Genomic DNA, 27,174 nt, shown 5'->3' on the forward strand with positions numbered 1-27,174 from the left:
TACTATTAAAGTTTAAAAAAGGTATGCATTTCATTCAGTGCATATATTTTTTTCTGTCAAAATGAAAATGAATGCATTTAGTAAGAAAAAATAAGGTACTTTGACGCATATTACCCCAAAAAAATGATGTGGCGGGCCAGATCGGGCCCCCGGGCCTTGAGTTTGACTGCTACTGCTGGACAACTGTAACTCTGCAGTTTATGTGTCAATTCTCACACTAAAAAAAAAAAAAGATTTCAGACAAAAAGACACTGAACTATGATGTAACATTTTATAACAAAGCCATGCTTGCAAGACGCTCACTCTGGACTCAAACACAAACACACACACACACCCAACGTCTATTTATATGAAGGAGTGACACACCCTAAGAGACACACAAATATACTCTCTCACACACACACACACACACACACACACACACACACACACACACACACACACACACACACACACACACACACACACACACACACATGTTCCAGATGTTCCCACATGAAAAAGTCGGTAAATGATCTCTGTCTCACAAAAGGTTGATAGTTAAAATCACCCTGAATTTAAAACTAATGTAAATAGAAACACTAAGTTTGACGTGAACTGATGTCACGTGACCATCAAGATCCCAAGCAGGATGTGTCAGGGCGCCTCCCTGTGGCATGCAGCGGCAATTGCACAATTGTCATGGCCAGTTGACAACATAGCAATTCATTTTTCATATTAAATTAGCCAGGAATGTTTTCATCGAATTGAAAGCAGACAACGGTCACCATGGTTACCACACCACGAGACACGCTTCTTTTTAATCACGTGATAATAAATAATATGTTGGCACAAGCGACAGCTGTCAATCACGCAAACAATCACCTCCACCCCGCCCCTCCCTCGTCGCCATGGCGACACGAGCACGTGCTGCCAGGTGACGTGGGGCAGTCCTTTTTTTTTTCTACCCTTTTGTGACGCGAAACTTCTAGAATGACAGAATAAAAGAGGGTACCACGGTACAAAACACAAAAGACCGAGGGGATGGTGGGAACTTCCAGAATGACAAACGACTTTTGGAATGACAACGAAAAAGAAAAAGACTAAAAAGGCGGAAACATTTACAATGACCAACTACGGCGCGTTACACGACGACGTCGGCGGACGAGGACTAGAACTTTTCTTGTCGTACCTTCGGTCAAACGCGGCGACTTGTCAGCTCTCCGCCGCTTCCACTGCTTTTGCTCCCTCCTCGTCACTGTGGAAAGGTTGACGTCGACGCCTTGTGACGATAGTTAGTGGCGAAAAGTTGGCGCCATTGCTGCTTTTCCGGTGGCTAGCCGCTGCTGCCTTCAGGCACTGCTGACATGTGGGAAAAAATACAATCCGAGCGTGTGGCATGCAAGGCTGCAAATATGTGTGAATGTGGAACACGGACTCACAGCCCTTTTTATTTGTAAAAAAAAAAAAAGGAAACACATTTTAATAGTACTCCAAGACAACCATGAATTGATTTACGTGGACCCGACTTAAACAAGTTGAAAAACTTATTCGGGTGTTACCATTTAAAGGCCTACTGAAATGATTTTTTTTTATTTAAACGGAGGTAGCAGATCCATTCTATATGTCATACTTGATCATTTCGCGATATTGCCATATTTTTGCTGTAAGGATTTAGTAGAGAACATTGACGATAAAGTTCGCAACTTTTGGTCGCTGATTTAAAAAAAGCCTTGCCTGTACCGGAAGTAGCGTGACGTCACAGGTTGAAGGGCTCCTCACATTTCCCCATTGTTTACAATGCAGCGAGAGCGATTCGGACCGAGAAAGCGACGATTACCCCATTAATTTGAGCGAGGATGAAAGATTCGTGGATGAGGAACGTTAGAGTGAGGGACTAGAGTGCAGTGCAGGACGTATCTTTTTTCGCTCTGACCGTAACTTAGGTAAAAGGGCTCATTGGATTCCACCCTTTCTCCTTTTTCTATTGTGGGTCACGGATTTGTATTTTAAACCACCTCAGATACTATATCCTCTTGAAAATGAGAGTCGAGAACGCAAAATGGACATTCACAGTGACTTTTATCTCCACGACAATACATCGGCGAAGCTCTTTAGCTACGGAGCTAATGTGATAGCATCGTGCTTAAATGCAGATAGAAACAAAAGAAATAAACCCCTGACTGGAAGGATAGACAGAAAATCAACAATACTATTAAACCATGGACCTGTAAATACACGGTTAATGCTTTCCAGCTTGGCGAAGCTTAACAATGCTGTTGCTAACAACGCCATTGAAGCTAACTTAGCAACAGGACCTCACAGAGCTATGCTAAAAACATTAGCGCTCCACCTACGCCAGCCAGCCCTCATCTGCTCATCAACCCCCGTGCTCACCTGCGTTCCAGCGATCGACGGAAGGACGAAGGACTTCACCCGATCATCCGTGCGGTCGGCGGTTAGCGTCGGATAGCGCGTCTGCTATCCAAGTCAAAGTCCTCCTGGTTGTGTTGCTGCAGCCAGCCGCTAATACACCGATCCCACCTACAACTTTCTTCTTTGAAGTCTTCATTGTTCATTAAACAAATTGCAAAAGATTCACCAACACAGATGTCCAGAATACTGTGGAATTTTACGATGAAAACAGAGCTTTTTTGTATTGGATTCAATGGTGTCCGAATACTTCCGTTTAACTATTGACGTCACGCGCATACGTCATCATACATAGACGTTTTCAACCGGAAGTTTAGCGGGAAATTTAAAATTGCACTTTATAAGTTAACCCGGCCGTATTGGCATGTGTTGCAATGTTAAGATTTCATCATTGATATATAAACTATCAGACTGCGTGGTCGGTAGTAGTGGCTTTCAGTAGGCCTTTAAACAAGTTGAAAAAATTATTCGGGTGTTACCATTTAGTGGTCAATTGTACGGAATATGTACTGTACTGTGCAATCTACTAATAAAAGTCTCAATCAATCAAAAAAAATACAAACACACACATGTCTGAAGGAAAACTATGACGTCTTCATACTGGTGGGGTCAATAACCAAAGTCCTGTAAATCAGTGGTCCCCAACCACCGGTCCGGGGATTGATTGAAACTTTTATTAGTAGATTGCACAGTGAAGTACATATTCCGTACAACTGACCACTAAATAGTAACACCCGAATAAGTTTTTCAACTTGTTTAAGTCGGGGTCCACTTAAATTGATTCATGATACAGATATATACTATTTTCATAATACAGTCATCACACAAGATAATCATCAGAGTATATACATTGAATTATATACATTATTTACAGTCCGGGGTGTGGGATATGAGGGGGGGAAGGGGGGTTTAGGTTTGGTTGGTATCAACACTTCAGTCATCAACAATTGTATCATCAGGTACCAGTCCGTGACACATTTGCTACCGGGCCGCACAGAAACATGAAATAATTTGTAAACGACTGCATTTTGTCCGACTTAACTTGCGCCTGTCCCACTAGACCAGGTCTGGGAAATTATTTTGACTCGGGGGGCCACATTTAGAGAAAAAAATGTGTGTGGGGGCCGGTATATCTATTTTTAGGAACACTAATACAAAACCTCACAATAATGTCTGATTGAATGCTAAAAACGTTATGACAGACCGCCTTGAAAAACATAATGGAATTTTACATTTGTCTATGAACGATAAAACACTGAATATTGACAAAATATGAATGTCACACCCCCTTTCGATCGACATATTTTACAATCAAGTGAAACGCAACAAAAATGCAACAAACAGTGAAATATGAACGTGAAGGGTACAAAATAAACCCACCTACAATCTGATATATCTGATATATCACTAAGCTTTAGAACTTTGTTGTGAAAATCTCCTTCTGCGTCTGTGGAAATGCTTCCCGCCCACACTGCTTGGTGCCTCATCTGAGCTGCTGTGACGTAGATGACCATAGCAACTAATTAGATGACCATAGTAACTAATTAGATGACCATAGTAACTGGTATATCAGCCATAAGCGCAGATTCGAACCATTGAAATACTTTGTATAGTTCAAGACTTACTGTCATTAGAAAACATCACTGCACATCATACGTTTTCCATCTTAAAGATCTAAAAAAATTATTTGGGAATGTCCGGCGGGCCAGATTAAAAAGCTTTAACGGGCCGCATGTGGCCCCCGGGCCTTAATTTGCCCAGGTCTGCACTAGACACATCAATAAGCTTGTTTATATATGTACAATAAAACTCCTCATAGGAAGTTGCCACTTGTTATTACTTTGTGACATGATACAATGCACATCAATGCACATATAAAATAGAGATGTGACAGATTGTAGCCAAAGGATGATTTCCATCTGCCGTCCCCAGCAGGTTGATTGAAACCTGCAGGGGATCTCATTGCAAAGAAACAATTTAGCGTTTTCATGCACTTATTTTTGCTGTATTTATATGGAACAAGTGGAAAGCAGGTCCCTGAAAATAATGCCTATATCACTGTAAACCCGAATGCTCAAAATAATGAATTAGAATAAGTAGTGTAAACTTAAAAAGTTGTTAAAAGTTGTACTTGCTTAAAAATGTTGAGTGTGAGTAACATTTTCCTTCTTTTTAAGTTTATTAAACTTGTTATTTTTAATTAATATTAACTTGTTTGCAGATTATGTAACTGCTACTTAAAACAATTAACTCACAGTTACTTAAAACTCAGTGGATTAAACATAATTTTGTCTTATTTTGAAAGAACAAATCATTAAATTGAATTGAATTAATCGCATTACAGATTTTTATATTGTTTTTTATTATACTATGCGTGTGTATGTATATATAAATGATTACATGCACGCGTGCGCACGCATACACACACAGAGAGGAAGTGCTTTTATTTTGTAGCATTTGCGTGCACTTTCTCTTCAGGCAGCAGACACCACGAGGAACATTTTTGAGTTGGCTTAATTGGTAAATTTAATTAAATTATAATTTAATAGTACATTTAACATAAACTCCAAATATTTACAATCTGATATACTCAAATATTTGAGTTTATGAAATATGTGGCAACTGATTGCCTCACTTTTTTTTTTTAGTTCTGCTTACTTATTCGGGTTTACAGTGTACATTAAACCGGTCCGTGGTGTAAAAAAGGTTGGGGACCACTGCTGTAAATGATCTTATTCCAATAACACTGGTGTCAAACTAATCAAGCCTGCCACATCGTTTTGGCCTGTACTTCATCTTTCTTACTGAACATATTGTATCTTTCAATTTTGACAGAAAAAATGCATGTACTGCATACTTGCATGTCTTTTAAAATAAACAAATATCTTACCATGCAAAAAAACATGTTAAAACAAAGTGTCCAAAATGCGGCCAGCAGCTTGGGTTTTGTTGGCCCGCAGCATATTTTTGGATGAAAAAAAGCAACAGTAAAAATGTAAAAAAAAGAGAAACATTTGTGAAGTATTGAGAAAAAAGATGAGGATTTAATACTAATAACTCAGAGGTGTCCAAACTTTTTCCACCGAAGGTCGCATACTGAAAAGTCAAAGTGTGAAATTGAAGATAAAAACAGATATATATTTAAAGACATATGTTATGACCAGTTTTGTGTTATAAGTGACACAGTGTGTTTTTATTAGTTATATCAGCATTTCAGCTTTTTCTCATTACAATGCAATTCTTTATTTTATTTTTTTTTTACAATATTTCCTGTTGTTGTTGGGTTTTTTTTTTACCCCTGTAATGATTAATAACAGTACATTTTGTCACCTGGACTAAGTCTTGTTTTTAAATGTATAGGTAATGCCTGTTTTTAGCAATTATTTTTACAAAATACAAATATTTTATTTAAATTTATGGTACAGAGGGATGCTGCAGCATATGGAAAATAATTTGTTGATTACAAAAGTAATTTTTTGACACTGAGTTTATGTAACTAAATTTTTTGCGTTTGAGTTTTGTGAACTTCATTTTTATACATCAAATGAAGCTGACAATTAAATTGAATAAAAAATTGTGAGCACATTGTAAAACAATCAGTGTAAAACAATTCAATGTAAAACAATTTAGTGTATAAAAATTCAGTGCAGAAAAATGTGTTGCTTCCAAACTCAATAACTTTTATGGCATGGTAGATTACCACCATCACTTTTTCCTGCTTTGTAAGACCCAGGTCACGTGACTTTAAACTTAACACCTCATTGGCTGGTTCAGAGACAGGCTGGATTGCTTCAGTATTAATATAAGTGAGTCCTGAGTTTTGAAGCAACACATTTTTCTGCACTGAATTTTTGTACAGTAAATATTTAAATACAGATTTTTTTTAAACTGAAGTTTTCACACGGAATTTCAATACACTATTTTTTTTACACAACATTTTTTTACAAACGGAATTCTTTACACTTAATTGTATAACACTGTATTTTAACGAACTGAATTTTTAAACACACACATTTGTATTCAATGAAATTGTCATTAAATTTGATGTAAATTATTGTCATTAAATTTGATGTAAATTATTGTCATAAATTCAGAGTCCAAAAAAAGCTTTTGTGATAAAGACACAAATTAACCTCCATACAGCACGAAAGCATATTGGTTACATCAAAAGATATGGAAATGACACATGCGCTTTTTTCATTTATTCATTAGTAACCATATTTCAAGAGAGTAATTGATATATTTCCACCACTAAGGTGTTAAAACACAATCATTTTTTTTATGAAAAGCATTAGCTTTAGCGGCTAACGTAACTTTTAACTGTCAAACTTTCTTCTTTTTTCTTAAAAACATCCAGAGCTGTATGAGTATTCTGCAAACTAACATTGTATGTTTATTAACATGTTCATTAAAATAGCAAACACATTTTTATTAGCAATCTGCCAACGTAAATAAGTTGTGTTTGTTAGCATGTTCCACTAAAATAGTTCATATGTTTATTAGAATTCTGCTAACGTAGCTAACATAGGTTTATCAGCGATATACATATATATTTTTTTCACATTTAGCAAATTTAAAGTCAAATATTTTTCCCCTTCAAAAATAAATATGCTGTCAGAACCACTTCTGTCTTCTACAAGCACAAAGGAATTCCGGGAATGCTTTTACTTCCTGTCCACCCCACCCTCCTCCACCTTCTTCTCTCCATCCACTTCCTGGTCCTCTGGGGGCGCCGCCTCCACTGAGAGAAGCTCCTCGCCTGGCTTTTGTGATGTCATTGTGACGGTCAGCGAGGTGTCAGCATGAGCTCCCGCTAAGCGCTGATGCAATGGAGAGGAGGCGGGCAAAGCCTGCACGCGACAAACAAGCAAGTTGATGATCAGAGAAGATGTGAGGGAACGTGGCCGTCAGGTCTTACCTCGCCCTCAGACGCCTTGTAAGTTTTCTTCAGCTTGGCGAAGGTTCCCTCCATTCTCGCTTGCTCCGTCACCTTCAACGCTGCTTTGAACATTTTGGGCGTGTCGGGCCGGGCCGGGATGACCTCAGCCGCCTCTTTTCCACGCTCCTTTTCATCAGGCTTCGTGTCCTTGGTGAGCATGGTCCTGCAGGTCAGAAGTCGGGAGCAAGCGCCATCCGGCCATGGTCAATGTGGTGGCTAATGGCGGCCAATATCGTCACACCAAACAGCTGCTTACTTGGCCTTCTTGCGAAGGAGTTTCTGGGATTCTGGATAATGGACCAGGATCTCCGCCAGGTCCTTTTTGTCCAAGATGAACAGGTTGGCGAATCCGTGCGCCTTCACGTTGGCAGTGCGTCTGTTTCCTCCGCCCCCCGCCAACAAACTGACCAATCAAGGTTCCACACAAACAAATTAGTCAGCACTTTTTGACTACAATCCATCAATGTGACCCAAAGAAGACTGGAAACCTTTTTTGTTCACTTCTCTTTTAAAACAACAAAACTGCCTGTGAAACAAGTGTAAACCATTTTGGAATGATTGACCTCATGTCACCTCTTCCTGTTGACGTACACATGGACTTCCTGTTAGCATCCGACTGTACTTCATGTTGACATCGGACTGTACTTCCTGTTGTTATCCTAGCTTACTTCATGTTAACATCTGACTGTGTTTCCTGTGACATGCACCTGTCACCCTAGTATACTTCCTGTTGGCTTCTGAATGTACTTCCTGTTGCCATTCTACATTACTTCCTGTTGGCATTCTAAATTACTTTCCGTTGGCATTCTACATTACTTCCTGTTACCATTCTAAATTACTTCCTGTTGTCATTCTACTGTACTTCCTGTTGACATCGGACTGTACTTCCTGTTATCCTAGCTTACTTCATGTTAACATCTGACTGTGTTTCCTGTGACGTGCACCTGTCACCCTAATATACTTCCTGTTGGCTTCTGAATGTACTTCCTGTTGTCATTCTACTGTACTTCCTGTTGACATCTGACTGCACTTCCTGTTGTCATCTGACTGTACTTCCTGTCTTCATTCTACATTACTTCCTGTTGCCATTCTAAATTACTTTCTGTTGGCATTCTAAATTACTTCCTGTTGGCATTCTAAATTACTTCCTGTTGCCATTCTAAATTACTTTGTGTTGGCATTCTACATTACTTCCTGTTACCATTCTAAATTACTTCCCATTGGCATTCTACATTACTTCCTGTTGCCATTCTAAATTACTTCCTGTTGGCATTCTAAATTACTTCCTGTTGGCATTCTAAATTATTTCTTGTTGGCATTCTACATTGCTTTCTGTTAGAATCCAACATTACTTCCTGTTGCCAATCTACATTATTTCCTGTTGGCATTCTAAATTACTTCCTGTTGGCATGCACTTCCACTGTATTTCCTGTTTACGTCCTAATGTACTACTTGTCACCCTATTGTCATCCTTTTGTATTTTCTGTGGACGTGCTCCTGCATTTCCTGTTGTCATCCTACTGTACTTCCTGTTGGCATGTATCTGTACATCATTTTCTATACATCCTGTTGATGTACACCTGTATTTCCTGTTGTTGTTGTCATAGAAAGTAGTTGGGTGTCGGTGCTTTTAATGAACCTGATCTCTCCAAAGACAGAACCAGCTCTGATTGTCACAAAAACCGTCTGGAGATCTGGACCGCCCACCACTTGGACTTCCCCCTGTTTGATGATGTACATCTCCCTGCCGATCTCACCCTGCAGAGCACACACTCGTCAAGTTGCAGTGGTGGCATATCGAATCAAATGGCAATGAAAGTGAAAGCCCAGCTTGACTCAGTGTAAAAAAACCAGAGTAAACGTAGTTTTAAAAATGATCATGTATAATAAGAATACAGTATATCCAAATGTGCATGTTCAGTTCACCTTCTTGCACACAAAGTCTCCTGGCAAGTAGACGACAGATTTGAGTCTTGTCAGCATGTCAAACACCATCTGACGATCACAACCCTAGGAGACACATGTTTAAGAAACACAGCCACTTCCTGTGTGTGCGTGTGTGTGTGTGTGTGTGTGCGTGTGTCTTACCTGGAACAGTGCTACTTTGCTGACAATTGTGTAGTTGACATCCACAGCCATGTCCAGTCTCATTTTAGTGGGAAGCTGCACCAACAGCTCCTGCTCATCTACACACACACACACACACACACACACACACACACACACACACACACACACACACACACACACACACACACACACACACACACACACACACACACACACACACACACACACACACACACACTATGTGGCACATGCACTATTTGTATTTCCTGTTTGGCTTTTTCTTACCCAGCATGCCTTGGCTCTTCCAAGTGTAGTCGTACCAGGTCTTGATACGGTTCTGGACGTCCTGGGGGATGTTGTAGGAGTTCATGTACTTGACGGTGCTGTCCATGCAGGCTCGGTAGTAGTTTTCCCCGGCCGTGGCCGCTCCGACCACGTCTCTCATCTGAAACCCCTCCACAGAGTCAAGTCTGTCCAGACATCGTAGACAATGAGGCGTTCCTGTGTCACCAACCTGTCCAATCATGATGGAGAATGCGAAAACGCCGACAAAGTAGTTGATGAGCTGGAAGCAGATCTCGAAGACGGTGGTCGGGTCTGGCAGCCCACCGATGGTGATCAAGGTTTTGACGGCGAAGTAGTAACAGCGAATGTAACTGGACACAGATCGAGGTGAAGCTACATGCTAATAGCCTAAGCTAGCCGCACGAATGGCGATTATTTTCTCACGCATTGCCTTTTCCGTCGTAGACCCACTTGGTGGAACCCAATCCTTCGTAGTCTGAGCCCCAGTAGAAGAGGCACGCGTTGATGTGCAGCGAGTACAGCAGGTAGGTGGAAGTCCGGATCACCCTGACGAGCCAAGACTTTTAGTCCAGCTAATGCTAACGCCTAGCATGATTGCAAATTCAGCTAATTTCCTGTCATGCTACATCCTGTTTGTTGTGAACTTTATTGGTCACATTAACGCCCTCTGGCCAGCAGGGGCGCAGTCCTGGCGACATTGTCGCTCACCTGTAGATGTAGGCCTTCTTCATCACCGCCTCCATTCTGTCGTTGAACTCGAAGAACACCTGGTACTGAGAAGGACACTTCTCATGTCAGCTACCCAACCTGATTCTTGAGTTTGATGTGAAAAGTTGAAAAAAACCTTGAGCAGACGAGGGAATCTTAGCAGAGAGTTGACTCCCGTAAAGTAGTAGAAGATCTCCATTGGAAACAGACTGATGATATCCATCTGGACAACACAGAAGACTGGAGCTAGATTGGTTCCAGAACTCTTCTACACTGGTCTCTAAAGTGGTCCTAAAAGAGGGTGCTTCAAGAATGTACCTTGAACCTCTCGGTGGTCATGTAGTTTTCTCTCATGTCTTTTTTATCGCACTAAAACAGAACATTCCAGGTGAGGCTTTGGAAGAGGGGGGAGAAAGACAAGTTGTCATTTGAAGTCACTGACCACAATGTCGCCCCCGCGGACAAACTGTAGCCGGGGCTGGAAGACCAGGATGTCTGCGATGTAGATGAGGTCACAAGTGTAGTCCATCAGAAGCCACAGGTGGATGTTTTCTGCGGTCTGGTAGGGAAAGGCCCAGCGGACGGGAATTAACCATACATTCCAGTTCCATGCCGCCACCACGAAGAACAGCCACACCACATAGATCAGATCTACAGATGGAGACAGGAAGCTTTCACAGGATGACTCTACAAAGATCGGTGAATAAATGGCGTCGGAGCTCACCGGTGAACGGGTCAATGCTTGAAGGGAAGCGGAACGCTGCCATGTCTCGAAGCCATTTTGGCATGGTGGGAAGTTTGGGATATTCAATAGGATATCCCAGAAGTTCAAACTGGAACAGTGCCTCTTCTTCCTCCTTTGCTCCGGTGGCGAGAGTGGGCGTCTTGTCTTCTTCAGGTGGGGGTGGAGGCGGAGGAGCTTTGCTGGGAGCTGGAGGTCAGATTACAAGGTCAGCGGGATGGTGTTGTCATTCCTGTACGAATCCAGACCTACAGGCAGTAGGGCTTTCCTGCTCCGAGTCATCCGGGTCAATCAGTCGGTCTTTTTGGCGTTCTGTCCGACCTCTGAAGAGCCGCACAAGCTCGCTAAGGCGGTCCTGGATCACCACGCTGCCGATGCTGGCCGCCGATGGCGGACGGGCACTGCGAGCGGGCAAACAAGAAATGAAAACAAGGAGAGACGCTTCTCCCAAGTGATCATTTCACTCACTCCGCAGTTAGTAGGTCACCTTGACTGGACCAGGACTTGAGTCCGCCCCTCGCCAACTTGACTTCGTCCTCCTCCGCAGAGAGATCGACTATCCCGCTAAACAAAGACAGGTCTGTCTAGAGCTGTCTGAATTATTTTCTACTGTAACTCAGAATTGTTACCTGAGCCTTAATAGAGGGACGTCGCTCGGTGGCATGATTATCTCAGGGAGGGTTAAACCTTTTCCCGCTTCCAGGAGAAGACCTGATGGACCACAGAGGCATCAGAAAATGCGACAGACTATGGAAGCATGTAGTGGTGCATAATGGAAGGGAACTGGACATCTATTAGGTCAGTTGACTGGAAACTCGATGCTGCTATACCTTAGTCGGGTGAGTGTGTGTGTGTGAGGGTCGGGGGCGTGAACTGGAAGCAGCTTCCTACAGTTTAACAGTAGCAGAAGCAGGAAGCAAGCAGACTGTTGCCATGGTTACAGTGCGTCAGCAAGCTACGTTGCCTCAAAGCATAAACCATGTGAATGGTAATTGTTGATTGTTGTCACCCTTATTTTCAACTTCTATTCCAGTTGGAACCTGAAAAGAAAGATCCCCTCAGTGGGTTAAGACCAGCAAAATGTGTGGTATTTGATTCCCTCATGAGGGCAGGCGCCAATTGGGATAGTCCTTACCTGATCGGACGGTGTGTGCTCAAGTCTGCCAACGTAAGTCTCTTTCCTGTTGGTCAGCAATGGGGAATCCTGTGGGATGGCTGAGCTTAGAGCATCACCTTTAGGCAGACACCTACCAAATACGTCCATGAATAATATTATCAACATTATTAGTATTAATAGTACAAGTAATATTACTATGAAAACAACACACACACACACACACGCACAAAACATGGTGTTATTAGGGGGGTAAAAATGATTTGGTACAAAACAAAAAACGATTTTACCTTCAGAGATATGAATACATCGTTTGGCGAGCCTCTGGATTGATGTAAATATATCTAGTATGGATCGGTCGATGTCCGGTAGTAAAATCATGAATCGGTTGATTGGAACTCTGCTACAAAATATGGCCGCTCTAATCTTGCGAGACTTCTGTGATGACATAATACGAGAGTAACGTTCTTGTTTTCGACAGACCGAAAGAGTTTGCAAACAATGCACCCCCGACCAAATCTTAAATCTAAAGTGTGGTAAAAGTTCAGATTTTATTTTATTTTTTAAAGAATGGTTAGTTGGATAAAAGTATGGCTATTTGTAATGTTAGGAAAGCAGCGATAAAGTAGAGGCAGCACGAGTAATCTGAGCACCCACTTGTTGTGACAGCATGAAGTCACTCAAGTGGGCAATGTGGGCGCTATGGATGCTAATGCTAACAGAGCTGCCATCTGGCAAGACAAGGACGCCGATTTGAAAGACTTACAGCCCCAACTTAGCCACAACTTTACAGAGGAATCACAGCATCTACTACACTGTTCATTGTGGTAAAGATGAAGACCTAGCTGTACAGTAACCAGCAGAATGGCACAAAGTCTTTGAGCTTCTGCACTGAAGCTGCTGTTTTGTTTACATGGTGTCACTTAATTGTATCTTTCACTTGTAATTACTGTGGTGTTATATATTTTTTCAACATGCAAAGCTTCCATCGGCATCGAATCGTAATGTTTAATTAGTTTGTTAGTGAATTGTATCGTAATCCATGCATCTAGATGCATATGGTCAGCCTAATTTAAGGTAGAGATGCACACCCCTAGTTATTATATTATGTGTCATTGCTTCAGACACTCTTTGAGCTTATCGGATCCAGGTCACATGACCTTGTCTACTCACTCTGGTTCGTCTTCATTTTCCTCCTCCAAGATGTTTGGAAGTCTGTCAGCAAGAGAAAACATTAGCGGTGATCACCCCGAGATGCTTCCGTGCAAGTTCTGTGCCTGTTAATAGGAGGATACATGGCGACTCACTGCTCGTTGGACTCGGGCAGCGACTCGATGACGATCTTGGCTGAATGCTCCACCTGTAGCAGTCGGATCGCCTCCTGCGCCGCCTTCCTTGCCATTTCCTCCGCATTACGGGCCGCTTCCAGGCGCTGCTGCTGCAGCCTGGTGGCAAACCGCGTCAATAGGTCAAATTCGAGCAAAGCTACAAAGAGCAGAAGACACAGAGAAGGACAGACCTTTCCTCCATCCGTGCCAGGACCGCTTGGCCGGTTTCTTGCTTGATAGTCTCCATCAGCGGAATCCAACGCTCGTCTTCGACCTGCGAGACCACACAAATCACATGATCATGTCTGTCACCATGGCTGCTCGTTTGAATGCAAGTCTACCGCTTTTAGTCTAAGTCTTCTTTTTTTCTGGTCAAAGTCTATTTGTTATTGTTGTGTCTCGGGCTTTGCCACCTTTTCCTCTGTAGAAGGAGTGGAGAGGCGTGGGTGTGTGAAGGATCAAGGAAGACGGTGATGATCCTTGAACAAGGACTCACTTATTGAACAAGCAAGCATCCTTACAGGTCCTGCAGAACCTGGAGAGGATCTAGCCAGATCTCTCTTGTGTGTACCAAAACACCCATCCTTATAGCCCCAGCAATCCTCACTCTTAGTTGCACCAAATCCTTTGTTTTAACATGGGTCAGTAGTAGAGATGTCCGATAATGGCTTTTTTGCCGATATCCGATATTCCGATATTGTCCAACTCTTAATTACCGATTCCGATATCAACCGATACCGATATACACAGTCGTGGAATTAACACATTATTATGCCTAATTTTGTTGTGATGCCCCGCTGGATGCATTAAACAATCTAACTTTACCATGAATTGATTAACGTGGACCCCGACTTAAACAAGTTGAAAAACTTATTCGGGTGTTACCATTTAGTGGTCAATTGTACGGAATATGTACTGTACTGTGCAATTTACTAATACAAGTTTCAATCAATCAATCAAAAACAAGGTTTTCCAAAATAAGAGAACAACTTCAACTCCAGTTATGGAAAAAAATGCCAACATGGCACTGCCATATTTATTATTGAAGTCACAAAGTGCATTATTTTTTTTAACATGCCTCAAAACAGCAGCTTGGAATTTGGGACATGCTCTCCCTGAGATAATCCTGATACCCACTACAACTTTAGGAAATACTATACTTTGACTTTCACAAAGTGCATTATTTTTTTATTTTTTTAAACATGCCTCAAAACAACAGCTACAAAAACAATGAAGGCACACAGCTTCAGTCCAGAGTATGCTAGAGCAGTGGTCCCCAACCACAAAATAAATAAAAAAATGTTTTTAATTTTTATTTCTTGTGCAGCCTGGTACCAATCGGTCCACGGATCCGTACCGGGCTGCACAAGAAATAAAATTAAAAAAATAAAATAAAAACAACTTTAAATTTTTTTTTTAAATTAAAACAACATAAAAAACACAATATATACATTATATATCAATATAGATCAATACAGTCTGCAGGGATACAGTCCGTAAGCACACACGATTGTATTTCCTTATGACAAAAAGAAAAAAAACATTCATACTTGGTCAACAGCCACACAGCTTACACTGATGGTGGTCGTATAAAACAACTTTAACAATGTTACGTTACAAATATGCGCCACACTGTGAACCCACACCAAAAAAGAATGACAAACACATTTCTGGAGAACATCCGCACCGTAACACAACATAAACACAACACAACAAATACCCAGAACCCCATGCAGCCCTAACTCTCTAACCTCAACCGACGCACGGAGGGAGGGAGGGGGGGGGGGGGGGGGGTGATGTGTGGGGGGGTTTGGTGCTAGCGGGGCGTGTAGACTGGGAGAGTTAGTGCTGCATGGGATTCTGGGTATTTGTTGTGTTGTGTTTATGTTGTGTTATGGTGCGGAGGTTCTCCAGAAATGTATTTGTCATTCTTTTTTGGTGTGGGTTCACAGTGTGGTGCATATTTGTAACGTATCAGTGTTAAAGTTGTTATTTATGGCCACCGTCAGTGTAAGCTGTGTGGCTGCTGAACAAGTAAGCTTTGCTGTCATATTTGAGTGCAAGCAGAAGATGCATTCAACATGTGTCCGAGCAGGTAAGCTGTTAAAGCAGACTGTAGAGGGCGCTAAATGCAGTGCCATCACGCCCAAATTTCGGGTGTCTCCCGGGAAAAGTGGGAGGATTGGCAACTATGACGCTGTTGAACGCCATTCACGTGAATCTCGCGGGCCGCACTAACTTAAACTGTCATATTAAAGTGCGGGCCAGGGCACGTGTATAAGACCCATGGTTAAAACATAGCACAAAGCAATAAAAAGTGTTGTATACAGTGTTATTTCATTTTAAGTCTCAAAAGAGCTTTGAGGCTCCCATTGTTTTCTTTCATTTGTGAAACTCGTCAAAATGGCTCTTTGAGTGATAAAGAGCTCGTTTATGACAACCTTTTTCCAAAACACAACATAGAATGTGAGATATAACAGGATAATGCATACATTTGTCATTTGTTTTCAAAACGCTTACAAAAAAGTGGTACCCCAAAAATTTACTGTGGGACCCCATTTGTATGATTTGATGGGGTCCCTGGGACCCCATTTTGAAAATTCCTAGCGCCAACACTACTGTCAACATAGGAGAAAAAATGCTTTATTTAAATAAATATATTACTTATGAAGCAAGTTCGAGTATCATTGGCAAATTTTCACCTAGTCCCGGCCTTGGCGTGCTGCCCGCCTTGGCACGCATATATGTGTCCTCTTTTTGGGATTTCAGAATATGGTCAGCCTAACTAAGTAAAGTGTCACTGCTAAGCAACTATGGGCCATTAAACACACAACGCTTCGAAGACATGTGCTATCATCTGTTAACAGATACTACATTAGTCTAGTCCAGGGGTCGGCAACCCAAAATGTTGAAAGAGCTATATTGGACCAAAAATACAAAAACAAATCTGTCTGGAGCCGCAAAAAATTAAAAGCCATGTTACATACAGATATGTGTGTCATGAGATATAAATTGAATTAAGAGGACTTAAAGGAAACTAAATGACCTCAAATATACCTACAAATGAGGCATAATGATGCAATATGTACATATAGCTAGCCTAAATAGCATGTTAGCATCGATTAGCTTGCAGTCATGCAGTGACCAAATATGTCTGATTAGCACTCCACACAAGTCAATAACATCAACAAAACTCACCTTTGTGCACTCATGCACAACGTTAAGTTTGGTGGACAAAATGAGACAGAAAAAGAAGTGGCATAAAACACGTCCTAGAAAGTCGGAGAAAGTTATACATGTAAACAAACTACGGTGAGTTCAAGGACCGCCAAAATTAGTAGGACAAAACGGCGCTCGCCAAAAACTCGAATCAGTGAAGCATGTTTAATATAAACAGTGTGATTTATAACAATTAGGGAGGTTTGTGTCATGTTTGTCCTCCTACAGAAACCATATTAACACAAAAACATTTTTTTTCCCCGCTCATCTTTTTCCATTTTTCATACATTTTTTTTAAAAAGCTCCAGAGAGCCACTAGGGCGGCGCTAAAGAGCCGCATGCGGCTCTAGAGCCGCGGGTTGCCGACCCCGGGTCTAGTCCAAGTCTAATTGTTTGACTAAAATTGTGTGTGTCCAACAAATCTCTACAGTTCCCAAGTGGCGTACCTCTTTCACGGCTAAATGCTTCTGGTTCTCACTGTCGGTTGCTTTGTCCGCCTGCTCTTCCAGGTCCAGTAGCACCAGCTCGTTATTCTCTTGAACGGCTGTAAGTCACAAAATGGGGGAATCCTATGTGGGTTGTGTTAGTCAACAATCGACAGGAGCAGGAAGTCGTTCCAACGTACGCCACGCTTCTTACAGCGGATGTTCCACAAATGATTTCAGCAAGGAATAACTTGTGTTTTTTGTAGCATGTATACAAGTTGTGTTCCAATTTAATAATGTGTCTTTTGTTTGACCTTTGGCGAACGTACCCACCATGCTCAGGGCCGCCCCACCCTACACGCACATCATGTGGGTCTGCGCTCCGTGAGGGGCCCATTTTGCATTAAGTGTAAAATGTAAAGAACGACAAGGGCGGTTCATATTAAATTCCAGCCCCTTTTAGCTTCGAGACTGATAAGAATATAACAGCAGATTTCCCCAATCATATATAGTCACTGTCTCGCTTTAATCCAATTTTGAAGCGATTATGCTAAAAAGGTGTTTTGACATCACATTTTTTAGAAGGAATTTAGAAGGTTTTCATATATCCAAGAATAGGAAAATTGCATTTAATATTTGAGGGATGGCAAACATTGACAGTTTTTTGGTGTAAAATATAGCATGTGTTGTGATTTACTAACATCTCTTAAGCGTGTGTTCCCAGTTTTTTTAAATTTTTATGTATGTAAATATGTGTGCATGTGCATGTACAGTACAGGCCAAAAGTTTGGACACACCTTCTCATTCAATGCGTTTTCTTTATTTCCATGACTATTTTCATTGTAGATTGTCACTGAAGGCATCACAACTATGAATGAACACATGTGGAGTTATGTACTTAACAAAAAAATTTGAATTAACTGAAAACATGTTTTATATTCTAGTTTCTTCAAAATAGCCACCTTTTGCTCTGATTACTGCTTTGCACACTCTTGGCATTCTCTTGATGAGCTTCAAGAGGTAGTCACCTGAAATGGTTTTCACTTCACAGGTGTCATAGTTTTGATGCCTTCAGTGACAATCTACAATGTAAATAGTCATGAAAATAAAGAAAACGAATTGAAATGAGATGGTGTGTCCAAAATTTTGGCCTGTACTGTGTATACACATGCAAGTGTTTATGTGTATATACTGTATTGATGAATATAATGTAATCTTTCCATCTTTTCATTAAAAATAAATACATTTATAAAATAAATAAATAAATAACATGCTGGGTTCTAATCCAAATAGGAGTTGTGGCAAGGTTTGCTAATTTATGTTTTAAATGTTAAATTAGTTATTGTGCACATTTTTTTTAATTACAATTTCCCCCCATATATAGTAAAAAATAAAACAATTTTTTTTACCAAAAATTGACTAAAAAATGAAATATTTTTTTATGCATTAATACATCAATATATCATTATTCTAATTAAATTCAAGTTTGAGTCAAAAAGTATAGAACTTGTTTCACACAATTAAGGTGAAAAAAAGGTAATGGGTAAATTGAGACCCAAAATTCCAAACTGTAAACTAGTTCATTATTTTGCTTGTGTGGTGTCATCACATCATTTGATTTTTTCTGAGGGAACTCTCACAGTTGTGAATAAATCTAGGTCATAATTAAAACAAAATACTTGTTTCATGAAGTATTTTTAAAAGAGACAAAACACAACTCATGTCCAGTTACTTTGTTTTATTTCTAACTGTTCATCAAATATGTTGGGATGTTGTTGTCATGTTAGTCACTATCCTGGGCCACCTTCTCCTTTTATTTAAGGGGTTCTGCCGGACTTTCCCCCTGAAACAGAAGGAGAAGAGCAGCCCGGTTAGAGTCCGTCTCGTCAATGACAGCAACATCTGTCAATCATGACAAAAATATAGTTCATATGTGATTAGCCTTTTTCAATTAATCAAATGTTTACCTGCTAACCACGCGGCTGTGGGGCTGTGCAAGTGTACATTGCTAAACCTCACTCTCTGACGCCTTAAGAGTTCGCGCTGGACATTGAGTTGACAGCTCGGGCTTTTTTGCTCGTTGTCTAGCGCTCTCGCACTCTAATTCGGACGACCCATGATTGAGCACCGGGCGAGATCAGGCTCTAATATAATGTTCACAAGCTAGTTGCCGACCTTGCTTGTTAGCTGCTAAATAGTCTCACATGTTTACTAGCTATAGTAACTGTAAATATCGGGTTGATAGCTTGGGCTTTTAGCACGGTAGCTAGCACGCTCGTCTCTCATGCCGGTGACCTAGGTTTGAGAACTGAAAGCGGGAACTGAACCACGGCAGTTATACAACCTTGCTTGTTAGCTGCTAACTGAGTGATTCTCTAACTGTGGTGTATGCGAGCGCCATCTAGTGCTGGGATGTCTAACTCATTTTTTATCAAGGGCCACATCGCAATTACGGCTGCCCTTTAGAGGGCCACATTAACTGATGTGGCGGACTACATGAAATGATGTTGCAAACCACATTGAATGATGTGGCAGACCACATTAAATGATGTGGCAGACAACATTAAATGAAGTGACGGCCACATTAAATGATGTGGCAGACCACAATAAATGAAGTGGCAGACAACATTTTTTGATGTGGCAGACCACGTTAAATGATGTGGCAGACCATGATAAATTATGTGGCAGACAACATTAAATGAAGTGACGGCCACTTAAATGATGTGGCAGACCACAATAAATAATGTGGCAGATCACTATAAATGAAGTGGCAGACCACATTAAATGATGTAACAGACCACTGATGAAGAGACGGCCACATTAAATGATGTGGCAGACCACAATAAATAATGTGGCAGATCACTATAAATGCTGTGGCAGATCACTATAAATGATGTGGCAGACCACAATAAATAATGTGGCAGATCACTATAAATGATGTGGCAGATCACTATAAATGATGTGGCTGACCACAATCAATGATGTGGCAGATCACTATAAATGATGTGGCAGACAACATAAATGATGTGGCAGACCACAATAAATGATGAAGCAGACCACAATAAATGATGTAGCAGACCACGGTAAATGATGTGGCAGACAACATTAAATTATGTAACAGATTACATTAAATGATGTGGTAGATCACATTAAATGAGGTGGCAGACCCCTTTAAATGATGTACCAGACAAGATTAAATGATGTGGAAGACCACAATAAATGATTTGGCAGACAATATTGAATGAGTTGGCAGACCCCTTTAAATGATGTAGCAGACCACATTAAATGAAGTGGCAGACCACATTAAATGAAGTGGCAGACCACGTTAAATGAAGTGACAGGCCATATTAAAGGATGTAGTAATCACATTAAATGAGCTGGCACACCACAATAAATGATGTATCAGAAAAGATTAAATGATGTGGAAGACCACAATAAATTATGTGGCAGACAACAATTAATGATGTGGCAGACAATATCAAATGAGGTGGCAGAACCCTTTAAATTATGTAGCAGACCATCTTAAATGAGTGGCAGACCACATGAAATGAAGTGACGAGCCACAACGAATGATGTGGCAGACAACATTAAATGATGTGGCAGATTACATTAAATGATGTGGCAGATTACATTAAATGATGTGGCAGATTACATTAAATGAAGTGGCAGATTACATTAAATGAGGTGGCACACCACATTAAATGAGGTGGCAGACTACATTAAATTAAATTTTTCCCTGCACGCTTTCTCTCGCCGTTTCAGACATCCACAAAGCAATTAGCTACCTGCTGCCACCTATTGATATGGAAGAGTATAACGTGGTAAATCTGCCGACCTCCATACAGATTATAACTACTGGTTTGCAAAAAATATTTTTAACCCAAATCGGTGAAATTAGTTAATCTCCCACAGCACACCAGACTGTATCTCACGGCACACTAGTGTGCCGTGGCACAGTGGTTGAAAAACACTGTCCTAATAAGTTAGAGAAGTGCTGTCCTAACATGTTTCGCCAGTTAAGTCGCTAACCATTAGGGCTGCGAATCTTTGGGTGTCCCACGATTCGATTTAATATCGATTCTTGGGGTCACGATTCGATTCAAAATCGATTTTTTTCCATTCAACGCGATTCTCAATTCAAAAACGATATTTTCCCTATTCAAAAGGATTCTCTATTCATTCAATACATAGGATTTCAGCAGGATCTACCCCAGTCTGCTGACATGGAAGCAGAGTAGTAGATTTTTGTAAAAAGCTTTTATAATTGTAAAGGACAATGTTTTATCAACTGATTGCAATAATGTAAATGTGTTTTAACTATTAAATGAACCAAAAATATGACTTATTTTATCTTTGTGAAAATATTGGACACAGTGTGTTGTCAAGCTTATGAGATGCGATGCAAGTGTAAGCCACTGTGACACTATTGTTCTTTTTTAATTTTTTTTTATAAATGTCTAATGATAATGTCAATGAGGGATTTTTAATCACTGCTATGTTGAAATTGTAACTAATATTGATACTGTTGTTGATAATATTCATTTTTGTTTCACTACTTTTGGTTTGTTCTGTGTCGTGTTTGTGTCTCCTCTCAATTGCTCTGTTTATTGCAGTTCTGAGTGTTGCTGGGTCGGGTTTGGTTTTGGAATTGGATTGCATTGTTATGGTATTGCTGTGTATTGTTTTGTTGGATTGATTAATTTAAAAAAAAAATATATATATATATATATATATATATATATATATATATATATATATATATATATATATATATATATATATATATATATATATATAAAAATAAAAATAAATAAAAAATTAAAAAAATCAATTTTTTAAAAATGAGAATCGATTCTGAATCGCACAACATGGGAACCGCGATTCGAATTCGAATCGATTTTTTTCCCACACCCCTACTAACCATACAATATGTTCACCAGTTATCTCTCCATGTTGATGTTTGACTTACTCTGGTGGACGCCATCGTCTGCGTCCTGCGTGCACAGAGAGGACAGGAAGCGTGGCGTTGTCATCAAATAGGAAAAAACGCTCAATGATACACATTTTGCCGCTACCTGCTTGTGAGTGGGCTGTGGCAAGATGCGACCCAGGCCGCCCACAATCCATCCCATCATGCTGTCGAGAGGAGAGCGGGGACGCTTAGTGCCAATGATGACATCATCAATAGGCGACACATACGTACTTTGACGGCGTCTCTGCCTCCTGCGGGGGTGTCCTGTCGTGTGACATCGCAACGTGAATTTTGCGTCGATTTTGAAACGTGTAAAGTCATTTTGCAAACTTACTGCTGGGTGTCAGGGGGCGGGGCTGTGGCTGAGGGGGCGGGGCCGACAAAAGACATGCGTATTGGAACATGACAGGTAACTTTTTAATCAAGTCGTGTTTTACGTTTGTCAGACGGAGCGGCTTCCGGCTTTTCCACGGCGGCCATCTTGGAGAGGGCGTGCACTTCCGGTTGAGGGACGACTCTCTCCACGCTGTCTTTGATCCACGACATCACCCTGTCACACGTTGTCGCTAGGTTAGCTTAGCTTAGCTCGTTTGCTCATCGCCGATCATTTTGACTGGCGGCCGCACGCACCCCGGTGGGAGGGGCTTGTTGTCACTCTTGCCCTGCTGCTCCGACTCCGCCTCCTTCGGCTCGGCTGCACGAGAAAAAGGCGGGAAACATCGGAATCAGTGACTCGTCATTCGGAGATCTCACCGAAAGGCCGCCGGACTCACCTGCTGGTGCCGCACGTTGACACACCTGCGAAAAAAAAACATGACCACGTCACGTGACCTGAACGTAAGGAGAAGTGCATGATGGGAAAATCACCTCTCTGTCCTTCAGCTCGGGCTGAGGAACGACCTTGTCCATGCTTTGACTGATCCACCACATCACGCCACTCCTGGGGGAGGGAACAGATCACTATTTTCCAGCTCACTATTTGTCCGTTTGTGTTCTTTGAATCAGTGGTGCCCAACCCTTTTTTTTTTTTTTTTTTTTTCATAAAGAAATACCGTATTTCCTTGAATTGGCGCAGGGAATATAGTATTCGCACGTCTAGAATTACTGCCGGGTCAAACTCGTTTCTCAAAATAATTAACGCATGCTTGGCCTTATCGCCGGTTTATTATTGAAGCTGGATCAAATTCGTTTCGCAAAATATTAATTTTATTATCGCATGTCTATAATTTTCGCCGGGTCAAACTCGTTTCGCAAAATATTTAGCATATGGCTAGAACTTCCACCGGGTCAAATTCGTTACGTCACGAGTGACGCATCTGTCCTCATTTTCAAAATGGAGGAAGCTGCTTTCAGTAGTTTACAATCGCACAAAGGAAAAAAGATAAAGAGCTTTTCAGTAGGATTTAAGGTCCAAGCTATTGAATACCGGTACAGTATGCTAAAGAGAACAGTTAGCAGCTATGTTTTATTAATATACCGTAGCTGCGTGTGTGAAATACTGTATAAGTCATTAAATGACTCCCGCCTCCTGGTGGTAGAGGGCGCTGCCGCACTAGTGATCCTTCTTGCGACTTCCGGTACTGCAGAAGAAGTGAACACACGCAGCAAGAGATTTTTTTTTTTTCCTCTGCCTGAACTTTTAACATGGAGGATTACATACCGGTATCTAAAATAAAACAGTTTTCTAAACTGGACTTTCAATCAAAGCAGGAGGTAATAATTAAAGGAATATCTCCATCGAAACAGAGACTTTTAAAACTGAAGAAAGAAAATAAGGAAGACTTCTATAAACAAGTTATCGATGCTTTTGGTCAGAAGGAGCTGCAAATGGACTCCATTTATAAGTACAGGTAAGACCATAATAACGTTTTTTTTAATGAAATGTGCTTTTCATGATGGTATGCTTACATCACACTCAAAGCGCACGCCTAAATTTTATGGATTCCTTTTGGTAAACGCCGGAGTGAGAAGAGGTTTTAAAATAATTACCGCATGCACGGCCATCCCGCCGGTTTCCGGTAAACGCAGGAGTGACAGGAGGTTTTAAATTAATTAACGCCCCTGCGGCTATTCAAGGAAATACGGTACAATCATGTGTGCTTACGGACTGTATCCCTGCAGACTGTATTGATCTAAATTGATATATAATGTATGTATTGTGTTTGTTATGTTCATTTAATTTAAAAAAAAAAGAATTTATTTTTTTTTAAAAATTTTTTTAAATTTTTTTTTTAAATTTCTTCCGCGGACCGGTACCGGTGGTTAGGGACCAATGCTTTAAATGACTTCATCAGCTCACCTGCTGCCTGATGACTCCACTTCCTGAAAGCTCACCTTCTTCTCCTGACAAAACAAACGTTTATAAATTGTGCACAGGGAGAGTCGCTCACACACACACACACACACACACACACACACACACACACACACACACACACACACACACACACACACACACACACACACACACACACACACACACACACACACACACACACACACACACACACACACACACACACACAGACAGACACCTACATGTCTTGCCTACTTGGTGTGGACCCACGTTTGGTTAGTAGGTTGTGAGGGCCCCCCTTTCCACTATAGCTAGAATGATGAAATAAATATATCTAGCACTAGATGGGAGTAGAGAGTTGCAATCTCACTTCAGAATGCAAAAAACACAAAGTAAAACAAATATTTGACTGCTGTAGTTGTGAGGACCAGGCAAATGTCCTCACAAGTCAAAAGGTCCTCACAGAAAGGGTGGTTTGTCAAATGTACGTCCACACAAGGATGGTGAGACAAGCACACACACACACACACAGAAACACACACACACACACATACACACACACACGCGCACCCATACTCTCACACAGGTGTGGCTGACCGTTACGTGGGATGGGCCAGCAACAGGGGGCGGAGCCGTGACAGGGGGCGGGGCAGGGGGCCATTCCTGCTCCTGGGGCGGCTGAGGGGGTTGAGGAGCCATTTTCAGAAACCAGTTGATCATGTTGAAAGCTTTTATTCTGAAAGTCAATAAAAACAAGCTTTATTGTGGGTGACGTCCAGCAGGTGGCCCTCTACATGAATTACCACGAATTGATTAACGCGGACCCCGACTTAAACAAGTTGAAATACTTATTCAGGTGTTAGCATTTAGTGGTCAATTGTACGGAATATGTACTGTACTGTGCAATCTACTAATAAAAGTTTCAATCAATCAATCAAAACAGGGAGGCGGAGCTTATATGTCTTCCACGACATCTTTCGACATGTTGCCCATCAAATGCACGTTATGTGTTTGGCATGTACTTGTACACGCTGAATGGTATTTAGACCACGCCACATCCAATTAGTGATTGTACTCTTCATCGTAATCTTCTTCATCTTCGCTTTAATCTCCTCTACACTTTTCTCTGAGCTTTAGCGTGCTAGCAGCTGTCAGTCAGCTCCGTTATCATAACCACTTTATTAATGTAGTCGTTGATGATAATGACCACAATACTAGCATGTCAATGTTGTAAGTGACTAGGAAGACCATTGTATCAGTATATTCATGTGGTAGTTGACTATAAATACAACTGTATTAGTAAATTAATGTAGTAGTTGACTATGAAGCCCATTGTATTGGTATATTAATGTAGTAGTTGACTGTAAATACCACTGTATCAGTATATTAATGTAGTATCCATCCATCCATCCATTTTCTACCGCTTATTCCCGTGTGACTGTAAATACCACTGTATCAGTATATTAATGTAGTAGTTGACTATAAAGACCATTGTATCAGTATATTAATGTAGTAGTTGACTATAAAGACCATTGTATCAGTATATTATTGTAGTAGTCGACTATAAAGACCACTGTCACTGTATATTAATGTAGTAGTTGACTGTGAAGACCATTGTATCAATATATTAATGTAGTAGTTGACTATAAAGACCATTGTATCAGTATATTAATGTAGTAGTTGACTATAAAGACCATTGTATCAGTATATTATTGTAGGAGTTGACTATAAAGACCATTGTATCAGTATATTAATGTAGTAGTTGACTATAAAGACCATTGTATCAGTATATTAATGTAGCAGTTGACTATAAAGACCATTGTATCAGTGTACTAATGTAGTAGTTGACTATAAAGACCATTGTATCAATATATTAATGTAGTGGTTGACTATAAAGACCATTGTATCAGTATATTAATGTAGTAGTTGACTATAAAGACCATTGTATCAATATATTAATGTAGTAGTTGACTATAAAGACCATTGTATCAGTATATTAATGTAGTAGTTGACTATAAAGACCATTGTATCAGTATATTAATGTAGTAGTTGACTATAAAGACCATTGTATCAATATATTAATGTAGTGGTTGACTATAAAGACCATTGTATCAATATATTAATGTAGTAGTTGACTATAAAGACCATTGTATCAGTCATTTAATTGAATGCTAAAATTAAGAACTTGTCTAATCGAGTAATGTTTTTATTGACATGGTATTCTTTCAAAGCGCACATGTCTCAAAAACATCATCCAGTTTTTGGACGAGAATGTAAAAGTGAAAGTGAGTCTTGTCTTACCTGAGTTACTCAGTCCTCCTAAAACGGCATCCTTCCTAAAGATCTCCTCAGCAACCTGGATCTTACAACACGGTCTGGACTATAGAAGTCTACCTGGACTTTAAAAGTCAACCTGGACTTTAGAAGTCTACCTGGACTTTAGAAGTTCACCTTGACTTTAGAAGTCTACCTGGTACCAAGTTTATCTGGCCCCTGAAGGACTACCTGGACTTTGGGCAGGTGGAGGACTTAGATGAGGATCACAGAGGATTAGTGAGGACAGCATCTTCCACAGAAAGTGAGACAGGAAGTAAGCTCAGTTGTCACGCCGCCCCCTAGTGGAGAGTTAATAATTTGCCGGGA

The 27,174-nt window shown here is 40.7% G+C and overlaps 2 protein-coding genes across 2 annotated transcripts in view; both read right to left on the reverse strand.

Moving 5' to 3' along the window:
* LOC133630813 (kinesin-like protein KIFC3) overlaps positions 1-1,395 on the reverse strand; it is a 33,070-nt gene extending 31,675 nt beyond the window's left edge. The window contains exon 1 of the mRNA XM_062022599.1: positions 1,172-1,395. The gene's annotated coding sequence lies outside the window, so the exon portion shown is untranslated. The remainder of the gene's footprint in view (positions 1-1,171) is intronic.
* Positions 1,396-5,376: 3,981 nt separating this feature from the next.
* On the reverse strand, positions 5,377-27,062 carry LOC133630836 (cyclic nucleotide-gated cation channel beta-3-like). The gene is made up of 34 exons (XM_062022622.1): positions 26,833-27,062; positions 25,129-25,267; positions 24,535-24,578; positions 23,103-23,175; positions 23,009-23,033; positions 22,866-22,929; positions 22,673-22,785; positions 22,570-22,597; positions 22,467-22,499; positions 22,339-22,399; positions 22,233-22,257; positions 17,285-17,382; positions 13,811-13,893; positions 13,599-13,736; positions 13,465-13,506; positions 12,313-12,424; positions 12,187-12,217; positions 11,807-11,888; positions 11,646-11,741; positions 11,430-11,578; positions 11,160-11,366; positions 10,878-11,086; positions 10,754-10,804; positions 10,572-10,658; positions 10,436-10,500; positions 10,151-10,273; positions 9,936-10,077; positions 9,707-9,866; positions 9,440-9,537; positions 9,278-9,361; positions 8,991-9,109; positions 7,608-7,754; positions 7,331-7,514; positions 5,377-7,262 (listed from the first exon to the last, which is right to left on the reverse strand). Exons 2-34 carry the CDS (start codon positions 25,249-25,251, stop codon positions 7,077-7,079), a joined length of 3,282 nt encoding a protein of 1,093 aa, XP_061878606.1. The 5' UTR covers positions 25,252-25,267; positions 26,833-27,062; the 3' UTR covers positions 5,377-7,076.
* Between the last annotated feature and the right edge of the window lie 112 nt (positions 27,063-27,174).

This window comes from Entelurus aequoreus, linkage group LG02 (genome assembly GCF_033978785.1).
Source record: "Entelurus aequoreus isolate RoL-2023_Sb linkage group LG02, RoL_Eaeq_v1.1, whole genome shotgun sequence".
NCBI classification, from domain to species: domain Eukaryota; kingdom Metazoa; phylum Chordata; class Actinopteri; order Syngnathiformes; family Syngnathidae; genus Entelurus; species Entelurus aequoreus.